General features: G+C 46.2%; 1 protein-coding gene across 1 annotated transcript in view; it reads right to left on the bottom strand.

The window, feature by feature from the left end:
* Positions 1–12,500, bottom strand: part of LOC139420589 (extracellular sulfatase Sulf-1-like) — an 83,334-nt gene that overhangs the window by 58,787 nt on the left and 12,047 nt on the right. Inside the window, exons 3-4 of the mRNA XM_071170775.1 lie at positions 2,406–2,650; positions 410–649 (exon numbers count right to left, since the gene is read on the bottom strand). Of these exons, the coding sequence (XP_071026876.1) occupies positions 410–649; positions 2,406–2,583 (418 nt within the window). The 5' untranslated portion in view covers positions 2,584–2,650. The remainder of the gene's footprint in view (positions 1–409; positions 650–2,405; positions 2,651–12,500) is intronic.

Here is a 12,500-nt window from a genome sequence, read left to right on the forward strand (position 1 = left end):
TGTCTGTTGACTTTAGTACCAGGAACTGTCTGTTGACTTTAGTACCAGGAACAGTCTGTTGACTTTAGTACCAGGAACTGTCTGTTGACTTTAGTACCAGGAACTGTCTGTTGACTTTAGTACCAGGAACTGTCTGTTGGCGTTAGTACCAGGAACTGTTTGTTGACTTTAGTACCAGGAACTGTCTGTTGACTTTTCAGTTCCTGGTACTAAAGTCAACAGACAGTTCCTGGTACCTGGTTCCTAGGAGGTAGGTGGTGTAAAGGTGGAGCTCATTTTTCTCTGTTACGTCTGAATGGGGAAACCTTTACCACAGGGGACACAGTTTGACATGGGGACACAGGGGAGAGGACACTACCTGTTCTGTATTATAACAATAGACGCTAGAAAAGTTACATAATGCTCTCACCTGTCCTGTATCCCGTGTTGTTGAGGTAGACAGCGAAGGAGCGTGGTTCATGCTGGGCCTGCCAGGACGGCGAAGAACAGTTCTCGTTGTTGGTGTACGTGTTGTGATTGTGAACATACTTCCCTGTCAGCATGGACGAGCGAGACGGACAGCACATGGGCGTGGTCACAAAGGCGTTGATGAATGAGGTGCCTCCATTCTCCATTATCTTACGAGTCTTATTCATCACCTGGAGAGAACCTGGAGAGGAGGAGGAGGGTGGAGAGGAGGAAGAGGATGGAGAGAAGGAGGATGAAGAGGAGGAGAATGGAGATGAGGAAGAGGATGAAGACGATAGAGAGGATGAAGAGGAAGATGATGGAGATGAGGAAGAGGATGAAGAGGAGGAGGATGATGATGAGGAGGATGGAGAGGAGGAAGAGGATAGAGAGGAGGAAGAGGATGATAATGGAGATGAGGAAGAGGATGAAGGGGAGGAAGAGGATAGAGAGGATGAAGAGGAGATGAGGAAGAGGATGATGATGAGGAGGATGGAGAGGAGGAAGAGGATAGAGAGGAGGAAGAGGATGATGATGAGGAGGATGGAGAGAAGGAAGAGGATGAAGAGGAGGATGGAGAGGAGGAAGATGATGAAGAGGTGGAGGATGATGGAGAGGAGGAATAGGTTGGAGAAGAGGAAGAGGATCGAGAGGATGAAGAGGATGAAGAAGAAGGAGGATGAAGAGGAGGATGGATAGAAGAAGGATGGAGAGGAGGAGGATAAAGAGGAGGAGGAGGATGGATGGAGAGGAGGAAGATGGAGGGAGAGGGAGGAGGAGGAGGATGGAAAGGAGTAGAAGGAGGATGGAGAGGAAGAGGAGGATGGAGAGGAGGAGGATGTGAAATAAAATAACAATTATTATCTTTAATGCCCTGTTGCTCTCTCCTGGAATGAGTGAATCTGTGAGCTGTTGGCTAAAGCTCACTGTGCCAATACCAGAGTTGGCACATTTGCTATTCAATGCAACAGTTTTGGCTACAAAACTACAAGTAGAGTTGAAAATACATTGGAAACCCATTGAACTTTAGAGTTTTATTCGGTACGCGAAAACGTAAGTGAAAAAGTACATTTTGTGTGCACTATGTCATCACTCACTGGTTTTTTATCCACAGCAAGTCAGTTTGGTAGGAATGCATCAGTGGCGGGGAAATGCGCATCAGTGGCGGGGAAATGCGCATCATTTCCTTTATGTGGATTCTAGAACATTAGCATATGTGGATTCTAGAACATTAGCATGTGTGGATTCTAGAACAATTAGCATGTGTGGATTCTAGAACATTAGCATGTGTGGATTCTAGAACATTAGCATGTGTGGATTCTAGAACATTAGCATGTGTGGATTCTAGAACATTAGCATGAAAATCTATTGCCAATTGGATGGAAATTTACTGACTCGGTTTTAAAAATGGCCTCCCTGACTTTAGACAGTTCTGTTTGTATATTTTCCTTCACAGTGTTTTCAAACTACCGCTCAGTGTGAGGGATAATTTCTGTCAGAGAAGAGGATTGCAACATTACATTTCCCTGTGGGTAAACACAGCAGTCAGACTATAATTGGAGCTTTTCTCAGAAAGAGAGAGAGGTAGAAAGAGAGAGAGAGAGGTAGAAAGAGAGAGGTAGAAAGAGAGAGAGCGAGAGAGAGAGGGGGGGGGAGAGAGGGGGGAGCGAGAGAGAGAGGGGGGGGCGAGAGAGAAAGATAGAGGTAGAGAGAGGGGGAGGGCGTGAGAGAAGGAAGGAGGGAGAGAGAGAGGGAGAGAGAGAGGGGGGGGGCGAGAGAGAAAGAGAGAGAGAGATATAGGGGGGAGAGAGAAAAAATAAGAACATAAGAAAAGAGAGAGAAGATATAGAAATAGAAAGAGAGGGGGGGCAAACCTGATTCAAACAGAGGAAGCCCTTACAACACATAGCTACTGGACCACCTCCAGAGCTCCAGGGGGGTCCGTCCATTATTCTTACCCAGCTCTGTGTCCTGATCGTCGGTCATGATGAGGATGATGTTGGGTCTGATGTTCCTGCGGTCCCTCTGCATGTGTCCCCTGAGGCCTCCTTGGGCTCTGGTAGTGCTGACGGCTGAACAGCCCTGGTCCCAACCCAGGGACACGAGGCCAAGCCAGGTCACACACAACAGCAGCATGGCGGAGGGATGGAGGGTGTCACTCACTCACAGGCACCCACTGGAGCTCTCACAGCCGAGGAGAAGTCTGAGGAGAAAGAGAGAAGAGGACTTGTTATGAATCATTCAATCATAATGATTTTATAAAGCCCTTTTTTCATCAGCAGTTTTTTTTACCTGGCCTTTCCCCCTAAGAGTAAGCAAATCAGAAGCAAAGTCAAACCAGAAGCAGATTCAAACCAGATGCAGAGTCAAACCAGATGCAGAGTCAAACCAGATGCAGAGTCAAACCAGATGCAGAGTCAAACCAGATGCAGAGTCAAACCAGATGCAGAGTCAAACTAGAAGCAGATTAAAACCATATGCAGAGTCAAACCAGAAGTAGAGTCAAACTAGAAGCAGATTAAAACCATATGCAGAGTCAAACCAGAAGTAGAGTCAAACTAGAAGCAGAGTCAAACCAGAAGCAGAGTCAAACCAGAAGCAGAGTCAAACCAGAAGCAGAGTCAAACCAGAAGCAGAGTCAAACCAGAAGCAGAGTCAAACCAGAAGCAGAGTCAAACCAGAAGCAGAGTCAAACCAGAAGCAGAGTCAAACCAGAAGCAGATTCAAACCAGAAGCAGAGTCAAACCAGAAGTAGAGTCAAACCAGAAGTAGAGTCAAACCAGAAGTAGAGTCAAACCAGAAGCAGAGTCAAACCAGAAGCAGAGTCAAACCAGAAGCAGAGTCAAACTAGAAGCAGATTCAAACCAGATGCAGAGTCAAACTAGAAGCAGAGTCGAGACGGGTTTAGTTATGCCCTGTGTATGGGAGACTAGGAGACCTAAGTGTTGCAGGCCTGTATAGTTTGTGTTTTTTGGTGATGTCACTTCCTGCCACTGGGGGGGGGGCAGTACTAAAGTGATGGTCATAGGTTTGGTCATAAGTGTAAATAATAAATCAACCTTCCTCTGCTTAGACATCGCTGGCGTCAGACAGATCTTACAACTCCTGGGTTGGTATTTTAAGTATCAGCCAACTACATTATATGTTATAGCAGTCTGTCAGTCGATGACACAGTCGTGTCACTCAACCATTGGTTCATGAATGCAACGTCTGAGCAGGGGAAAGCAACCATTACCTGCTTATTGCCCCCACAAACACACAACCACAGAACCAGACAACAGAATTTTACCTACAGAATCCGGCCTACAGAATCCGGCCTACAGAATCCGGCCTACAGAATACAACCTACAGAATCCGGCCTACAGAATCCGGCCTACAGAATCCGGCCTACAGAATCCGGCCTACAGAATCCGGCCTACAGAATCCGACCTACAGAATCCGGCCTACAGAATCTGACCTACAGAATCCGACCTACAGAATCCAACCTACAGGGTCCTGATCAAAAGTAGTGCACAACATAGCGAATAGAGTGCCAATTGGGACACAGATTATCTGTTCAACTGTGTTGGCCTTTGGCTTTCTATCCTCTTGTTTCCCCCATAGAGATGTGTGGAGATGATGAGCAGCTCTCACAGCTAACAGAGGAACACACAGCACAGCTAACAGAGGAACACACAGCCCAGCTAACAGAGGAACACACAGCCCAGCTAACATAGGTACACACAGCACAGCTAACAGAGGAACACACAGCACAGCTAACAGAGGAACACACAGCACAGCTAACAGAGGAACACACAGCACAGCTAACAGGGGAACACACAGCACAGCCAACAGAGGAACACACAGCACATCTAACAGAGGAACACACAGCCCAGCTAACAGGGGAACATACAGCACAGCTAACAGGGGAACACACAGCCCAGCTAACAGGAGAACACAGCCCAGCTAACAGGTGAACACACAGCCCAGCTAACAGGGGAACACACAGCCCAGCTAACAGAGGAACACACAGCCCAGCTAACAGGGGAACACAGGCACAGCTAACAGCAGTGAAGGAGGAGGTGAGATGTAACAGAGAACAGGACACTCCCCCAGAGAAGCCAGCAGAACAGCCCACCTCAGACCCGGACTACAACCACAACACCACAACCTAACAGCCCACCCCAGACCCGGACTACAACCACAACACCACAACCACAACACCACAACCTAACAGCCTACCCCAGACCCGGACTACAACCTCAATACCACAATGGGACAGACAACACCGGACCCCCCAACCCAACTGACCCCACCCCCTCCTAACAGACCCCACCCCCTCCTAACAGACCCCACCCCCTCCTAACAGCCCCCCTGTCCGCTCCCCTGATAGCCGTCCTGACAACCCCGCCCACATCTACTGAGGCCAAACAAAAGCCAGATATTGTGCTCCTCATTGACTCAAATGGCAAATACAAATTTTTCCCAAACACAAAGTGGCAAAATTCTGGTTCCCAAACACTAGGCATGTCTTGGAGTTGTTGTCAGAGGACAGACTAGGGTCCCCCAGCCACATCATAATTCAAACGGACACAAATGACCTGAGGGTCCAGCAGGAAAGAGTGGCCAAAGCACTCAAGGGAGTGAGTGAAAAATATTTTTCCACTTTCCCCAAAGCACAAGTAGTTGTCTCCACCCTGCTACCACGAAAATACATTCTCCTTGCCACCATATAGCAGCTGAAAGCAAGAATTTTCCCAGGACTCAAATCCTAATGTCTACCCACAACTCCACCCTGGACTAGAACAGCCTCTATGACCAGGTCCACCTCTACAAGGCAGCAGTACCCACCACTCCACCCTGGACCTGAACAGCCTCTATGACCAGGTCCACCCTGGACCTGAACAGCCTCTATGACCAGGTCCACCCTGGACCTGAACAGCCTCTATGACCAGGTCCACCTCTACAAGGCAGCAGTACCCACCACTCCACCCTGGACCTGAACAGCCTCTATGACCAGGTCCACCTCTACAAGGCAGCAGTACCCACCACTCCACCCTGGACTAGAACAGCCTTTATGACCAGGTCCACCCTGGACCTGAACAGCCTCTATGACCAGGTCCACCTCTACAAGGCAGCAGTACCCACCACTCCACCCTGGACCTGAACAGCCTTTATGGCCAGGTCCACCCTGGACCTGAACAGCCTCTATGACCAGGTCCACCCTGGACCTGAACAGCCTCTATGACCAGGTCCACCTCTACAAGGCAGCAGTACCCACCACTCCACCCTGGACCTGAACAGCCTTTATGACCAGGTCCACCCTGGACCTGAACAGCCTCTATGACCAGGTCCACCTCTACAAGGCAGCAGTACCCACCACTCCACCCTGGACTAGAACAGCTTTTATGACCAGGTCCACCCTGGACCTGAACAGCCTCTATGACCAGGTCCACCCTGGACCTGAACAGCCTCTATGACCAGGTCCACCTCTACAAGGCAGCAGTACCCACCACTCCACCCTGGACCTGAACAGCCTCTATGACCAGGTCCACCTCTACAAGGCAGCAGTACCCACCACTCCACCCTGGACTAGAACAGCCTTTATGACCAGGTCCACCCTGGACTAGAACAGCCTCTATGACCAGGTCCACCTCTACAAGGCAGCAGTACCCACCACTCCACCCTGGACCTGAACAGCCTCTATGACCAGGTCCACCTCTACAAGGCAGCAGTACCCACCACTCCACCCTGGACTAGAACAGCCTTTATGACCAGGTCCACCCTGGACCTGAACAGCCTCTATGACCAGGTCCACCCTGGACCTGAACAGCCTCTATGACCAGGTACCCCTCTACAAGGCAGCAGTACCCACCACTCCACCCTGGACCTGAACAGCCTTTATGGCCAGGTCCACCCTGGACCTAAACAGCCTCTATGACCAGGTCCACCCTGGACCTGAACAGCCTCTATGACCAGGTCCACCTCTACAAGGCAGCAGTACCCACCACTCCACCCTGGACTAGAACAGCCTTTATGACCAGGTCCACCCTGGACCTGAACAGCCTCTATGACCAGGTCCACCCTGGACCTGAACAGCCTCTATGACCAGGTCCACCTCTACAAGGCAGCAATCCCAACTTTTGCCAAGACCCTGGAAGACGTCAACCTCAACCACAGCCCCAGCACATCATACAGGAGCAACAGAGCATTGAACACCCCGCACAGACCAGCAAGACACCCTCCCAGACCTGCAAGACCCCCTCCCGAAGGACCTGCACCGAGAGAACCCTCGCAAAGAGGACCTACACCCAGACCACAGCTTCACCAGCCACAACCCAACCTGCTGAGACCACCCCAAACAAGCCACACTCTATATAGTCCCCCCAGATCAGACCTATGCCCCTTCTGCCCACGCCAAATCCCCCACGCCTGCGGCAAGGACCTCAACATGACAGCAGGACATATGCCCAGGCCGTGGGCAGAGCAACAGTCCCAACCCAAACTATTACAAACGCCCACATCCTACGACCTAAGAGGTATGTATCAGATGCTCAACATGCTTTGCTCACTCTGGGGCCTAAACCACAACAAAAACAACACTAGACACTATGGGACACTTTGCTGCAGGAGGGACTGGTGCACTTCACAAAATAGATGGCATCATGAGGCAGGACAATTATGTGGATATATTGAAGCAACATCTCAAGTTAAATCTTGGTCAGAAATGGGTCTTCCAAATGGACAATGACCCCAAGCATACTTCCAAAGTTGTGGCAAAATGGCTTACAGACAACAAAGTCAAGGTATTGGAGTGGCCATCACAAAGCCCTGACCTCAATCCCATAGAAAATGTGTGGGCAGAACTGAAAATGTGTGTGCGAGCAAGGAGGCCTACAAACCTGACTCAGTTACACCAGCTCTGTCAGGAGGAATGGGACAAAATTCACCCAACTTATTGTGGGAAGCTTGTGGAAGGCTACCTGAAACGTTTGACCCAAGTTAAACAATTTAAAGGCAATGCTACCAAATACTAATTGAGTGTATGGAAACTTCTGACCCACTGGGAATGTGATGAAAGAAATAAAAGCTGAAATAAATGATTCTCTCTACTATTATTCTGACATTTCACATTTTATAAATAAAGTGGTGATCCTAACTGACCTAAAATTTAAATGGCTGTATTTACCTTATGCAATTAAGTTTCTGACAAGTTGGAAAACAGGTGAGTAAAACACACATAATTTTCTGCCTTGTTGTCCAAATTGGGCCCACTTAGCCATTTTCACTTAGGGGTGTACTCAATTTTGTTGCCAGCGGTTTAGACATTAATGGCTGTGTGTTGAGTTATTTTGAGGGGACAGCAAATCTACACTGTTATACAAGCTGTACACTCACTACTTTACATTGTAGCAAAGTGTCCTTTCTTCAGTGTTGTCAACATGAAAAGATATATTCAAATATTTACAAAAATGTGAGGGGTGTACTCACTTTTCTGATATACTGTATATCAACGAATTGGCGCGGGCACTAGAACAGTCTGTAGCACCCGGCCTCACCCTACTAGAATCTGAAGTCAAATGTCTACTGATGATCCGGTGCTTATGTCACCAACCAAGGAGGGCCTACAGCAGCACCTAGATCTGTCACCAACCAAGGAGGGCCTGCAGCAGCACCTAAATCTGTCACCAACCAATGAGGGCCTGCAGCAGCACCTAGATCTGTCACCAACCAAGGAGGGCCTACAGCAGCACCTAGATCTGTCCCCAACCAAGGAGGGCCTACAGCAGCATCTAGATCTGTCTCCAACCAAGGAGGGCCTACAGCAGCACCTAGATCTGTCACCTACCAAGGAGGGCCTACAGCAGCACCTAGATCTGTCCCCAACCAAGGAGGGCCTACAGCAGCACCTAGATCTTCTGCACAGATTATGCCAGACCTGGGCCCTGACAGTAAATTCCAGTAGGACAAAAATAATGGTGTTCCACAAATACAAATTCCATCTAGACACCATTGCCCTACAGCACACAAAACACTATACACACCTCAGCCTAAACATCAGCGCCACAGGTAACTTCCACAAAGCTGTGAACGATCTGAGAGACAAGGCAAGAAGGGCCTTCTACGCCATCAAAAGGAACATAAAATTCAACATACCAATTAGGATCTGGCAAAAAATACTTGAATCAGTCATAGAGCCCACTGCCCTTTATGGTTGTGAGGTCTGGGGTCCGCTCACCAACCAAGAATTCATAAAATAGGACAAACACCAAATTGAGACTCTGCATGCAGAATTCTGCAAAAATATCCTCCGTGTACAACGTAGAACAACTAATAATGAATTCCAGAGCAGAAAAAAATCCAGAAAAAAGCCGTTAAATTCTACAACCACCTAAAAGGAAACGATTCCCAAACCTTCCATAACAAAGCCATCACCTACAGAGAGATGAACCTGGAGAAGTGTCCTCTAAGCAGTCTGGTCCTGGGACCAGCACAGCAACACAATTAGACCCAACCAAGTCATGAGAAAACAAAGAGATAATTACTTGACATATTAGAAATAATTAACTTTTTTTTTGAGCAAACTAGAATGCTATTTGGCATAAACAGAGATTACACAGTGGCAGAATACCTGACCACTGTGACTGACCCAAAATGAAGGAAATCTTTGACTATGTACAGACTCAGTACATATATACTATATATATCTGTATACTATATATATATATATTGAGAGAGAGATGTAGCAGAAGAAATGGGTAAAAACTGAAATATCTGAGTTGTTTGTAAATGTTACACTTTTCTCAAAGGAGAAACAACACAATATTACCAGACTTACTGTGTCAAAAATTATTAATATTTACTCTGGACTTTTTTAATTAAAGGAGCATCCAAACAATTTACTGCTTTAATCAACTTCAATTAACAGACATCAACCACCATTTTTTTTCTCTGCATCTTTCAGAGGAGTGACAGACTTAAGGGTCTCCAAACGACCAAATACCAACAGATAACCAAAGACCCTCGACTTAGTAACAGGGGCAAAACCCATTATCTTCCCCTCACAAACAGTCTTCTATAGATCTGTGGATAACAAGAGGTCTTCTATACCAGAGTTAATCAGTCAGACTTCTACAGAGCATGTTGTTTCTGCTTCCTCTCATTGTTTCTGAGGATTAGCCCCACTAATAACACTTTAAATTACTCCCTTACTGTACTCATCAGGGGCTCAGCTGGCTGCAGGGGGAACAGTATAGGGGACGGACCAGCCGGTCGGGAGAAGAAAATGGCCGGGGGGGCCGGGGGTTCAAAGTCGACCAAGACAAAAAGGGCACTATGGAGTCCTCAGTCAATCCCGACCGACACACAGCTGCCAGATGGAGGCAAAAATGTGCAATTTTCAGATTAATGGCCATCAACACTGGGTCCTCGTCCCAAATGGCACCCTATTCCCTATACAGTGCACTACTTGTTAGCAGAGCCCTATGGGAATAGTGTGCCATTTAAGGAGCCAATTGGGACACAGGCTAGGAGACATTTAACACACCTCAACACCATGACAATCTTTCCTTTAATGACTGTAATTTCTTATTATTTCACCCACTATCCCTTCACTACTAACCCTGCATTAGAGGCAGGGGTTGGAACCGGTTGAGGGAAGAGAAAACCAGAAAATAATGACATTTTTCAAGGAACAGAATCAGAACCGTGAACGAAAGTGATCTATACTCTTCTGGAACAGAACGATTATTTTAAAAGCATGGGAACTGGTTAATTAGAGAATTATGGATTCCCCTTTTCAATGCTAGTTAAGGATACTAAAGCAATCACATTTCACACTGGATTTATTAACTACTAAATGGTATGACATGTTTTTATTTTAATACTGGTGCCCTTCTGCAAACACAAGCTTGTTAGCTAGCGAGCTCAAAGGACATTCAAAGTTCCTCCATAGAAGCCACTTCTCCTAGATATAATTCTGTAGACCTAATTCAGATAATGCATGCTATAACAAGATATCCAACCAAGCCTCCTCCTCCACCCTCTCTCGTTCTCTCCCTACCCGCAAAATTCCCATCACATCTCTTGCCCTACATTTGTTAGTCCAATGCATGTAAACAATAGCTTGTATCTGCACCGATTGGTGAAGTAATTTAATTAGAGCTAAGTGTAAAATAATGTTGATTTCAGAGGTTTAAAATGCAAAAGGCACTCACACAACCGATCTATCTTTGTTGCAGGTGCATGGCAACAGTTGAAAAATTAAGAAACCCTCACACTGCTCTTGGTAGTGCACTGCTCTTGAATTGAAATTGAATTGAGAGAGAGAGAGACATAGATAGTGAGGAGGGACCAGGGTGAAAGGGAGAGAGAGAGAGAGAGAGAGAGAGAGAGAGGAGAAAGACATTTTGGTAGGCTATTTGTTGCTCATCTTGTCTAAATTAGATACAGTGGCAAGACTGTATGTGAACCCTTTGGAATTACCTGGATTTTTGCATAAATTGGTCATCAAATTTGATCTGATCTTCATCTAAGTCACAACAATAGACAAACACAGTCTGCTTAAACTAATAACACAAATGATTGTATTATTCTTGTCTATGATGAAGACATCATTTCTAATTGTAGGTTGAAAAAAGTATGTGAACCCCAAGGCTAATGACTTTTCCAAAAAGCTAATTGGAGTAACCTGGAGATGATGGTTAGAGCTGCCTTGCCCTATTAAAAAAACATTCACAAAATCTGAGTTTGCTATTCACAAGACACTTTGCCTGATGTGAACCATGCCTCGAAGAGAAGAGATCTCAGAAGAATTGTTGACTTGCATGAAGGTGGAAAGGGTTACAAAACTATCTCTAAAAGTCTTGATGTTCACCAGTCCACGGTAAGACAAATTGTCTGTAAATGGAGAAAGTTCAGCTCTGTTGTTACTCTCCCTAGGAGTGGCCGTCCTACAAAGATGATTGCAAGAGCACAGCGCAGAAAACTCAATGAGGTTAAGAAGTATCTTAGTGTCAGCTAAATACTTAGAGACATCTCTGGAACATGCTAACACCTCTGTTGTCTGACCAATTTATGCAGAAATGCAGATAATTCCAAATGGTTAAAATACTTTTTCTTGCCACTGTACATGTACTGTAGTTTCTCTTCTGTCATTAAATATTATATATTGAGAAAGAGAATGAGAGAAAGAGAAAGAGAGAGAGAGAGAGAGAGAGAGAGAGAGATGAGAGAAAAAAAAGAGAGAGAGAGAGAGAGAGAGAGAGAGAGAGAGAGAGAGAGAGAGAGAGAGAGAGAGATGAGAGAGAAATAATGAGAGAGCGAGATGAGAGAGAGAGAAAGATGAGGGAGAGAAAAAGAGAGAGAGAGAGCGAGAGAGAGAGAGAGAGAGAATGAATGAAATGATCAAATATACAGACAACAAATTCCAATTGGCTATACTAAAACTCTTTAACATCATCCTTAGTTCTGGCATCTTCCCCAATATTTGTAATCAACCACAAAAGTGGAGACAAATTTGACCCCAATAGCTACTGTGGAATATGCGTCAACAGTAACCTTGGGAAAATCCTCTGCATTATCATTAACAGCAGACTCGTACATTTCCTCAATGAAAACAATGTACTGAGCAAATGTCAAATTGGCTTTTTACCAAATTACCGTACAACAGACCATGTATTCAACCTGCACACCCTAATTGACAACCAAACAAACCAAAACAAAGGCAAAGTCTTCTCATGCTTTGTTGATTTCAAAAAAGCCTTCTACTCAATTTGGCATGAGGGTCTGCTATACAAACTGATGGAAAGTGGTGTTGGGGGTAAAACATATGACATTATAAAATCCATGTACACAAACAACAAGTGTGCGGTTAAAATTGGCAAAAAATACAAACATTTCTTCACACAGGGTCGTGGGGTGAGACAGGGATGCAGCTTAAGCCCCACCCTCTTCAACATATATATCAACGAATTGGCGCGGGCACTAGAAAAGTCTGCAGCACCCGGCCTCACCCTACTAGAATCCGAAGTCAAATGTCTGCTGTTTGCTGATGATCTGGTGCTTCTGTCACC

This window comes from Oncorhynchus clarkii, chromosome 11 (genome assembly GCF_045791955.1).
Source record: "Oncorhynchus clarkii lewisi isolate Uvic-CL-2024 chromosome 11, UVic_Ocla_1.0, whole genome shotgun sequence".
Taxonomy (NCBI): domain Eukaryota; kingdom Metazoa; phylum Chordata; class Actinopteri; order Salmoniformes; family Salmonidae; genus Oncorhynchus; species Oncorhynchus clarkii.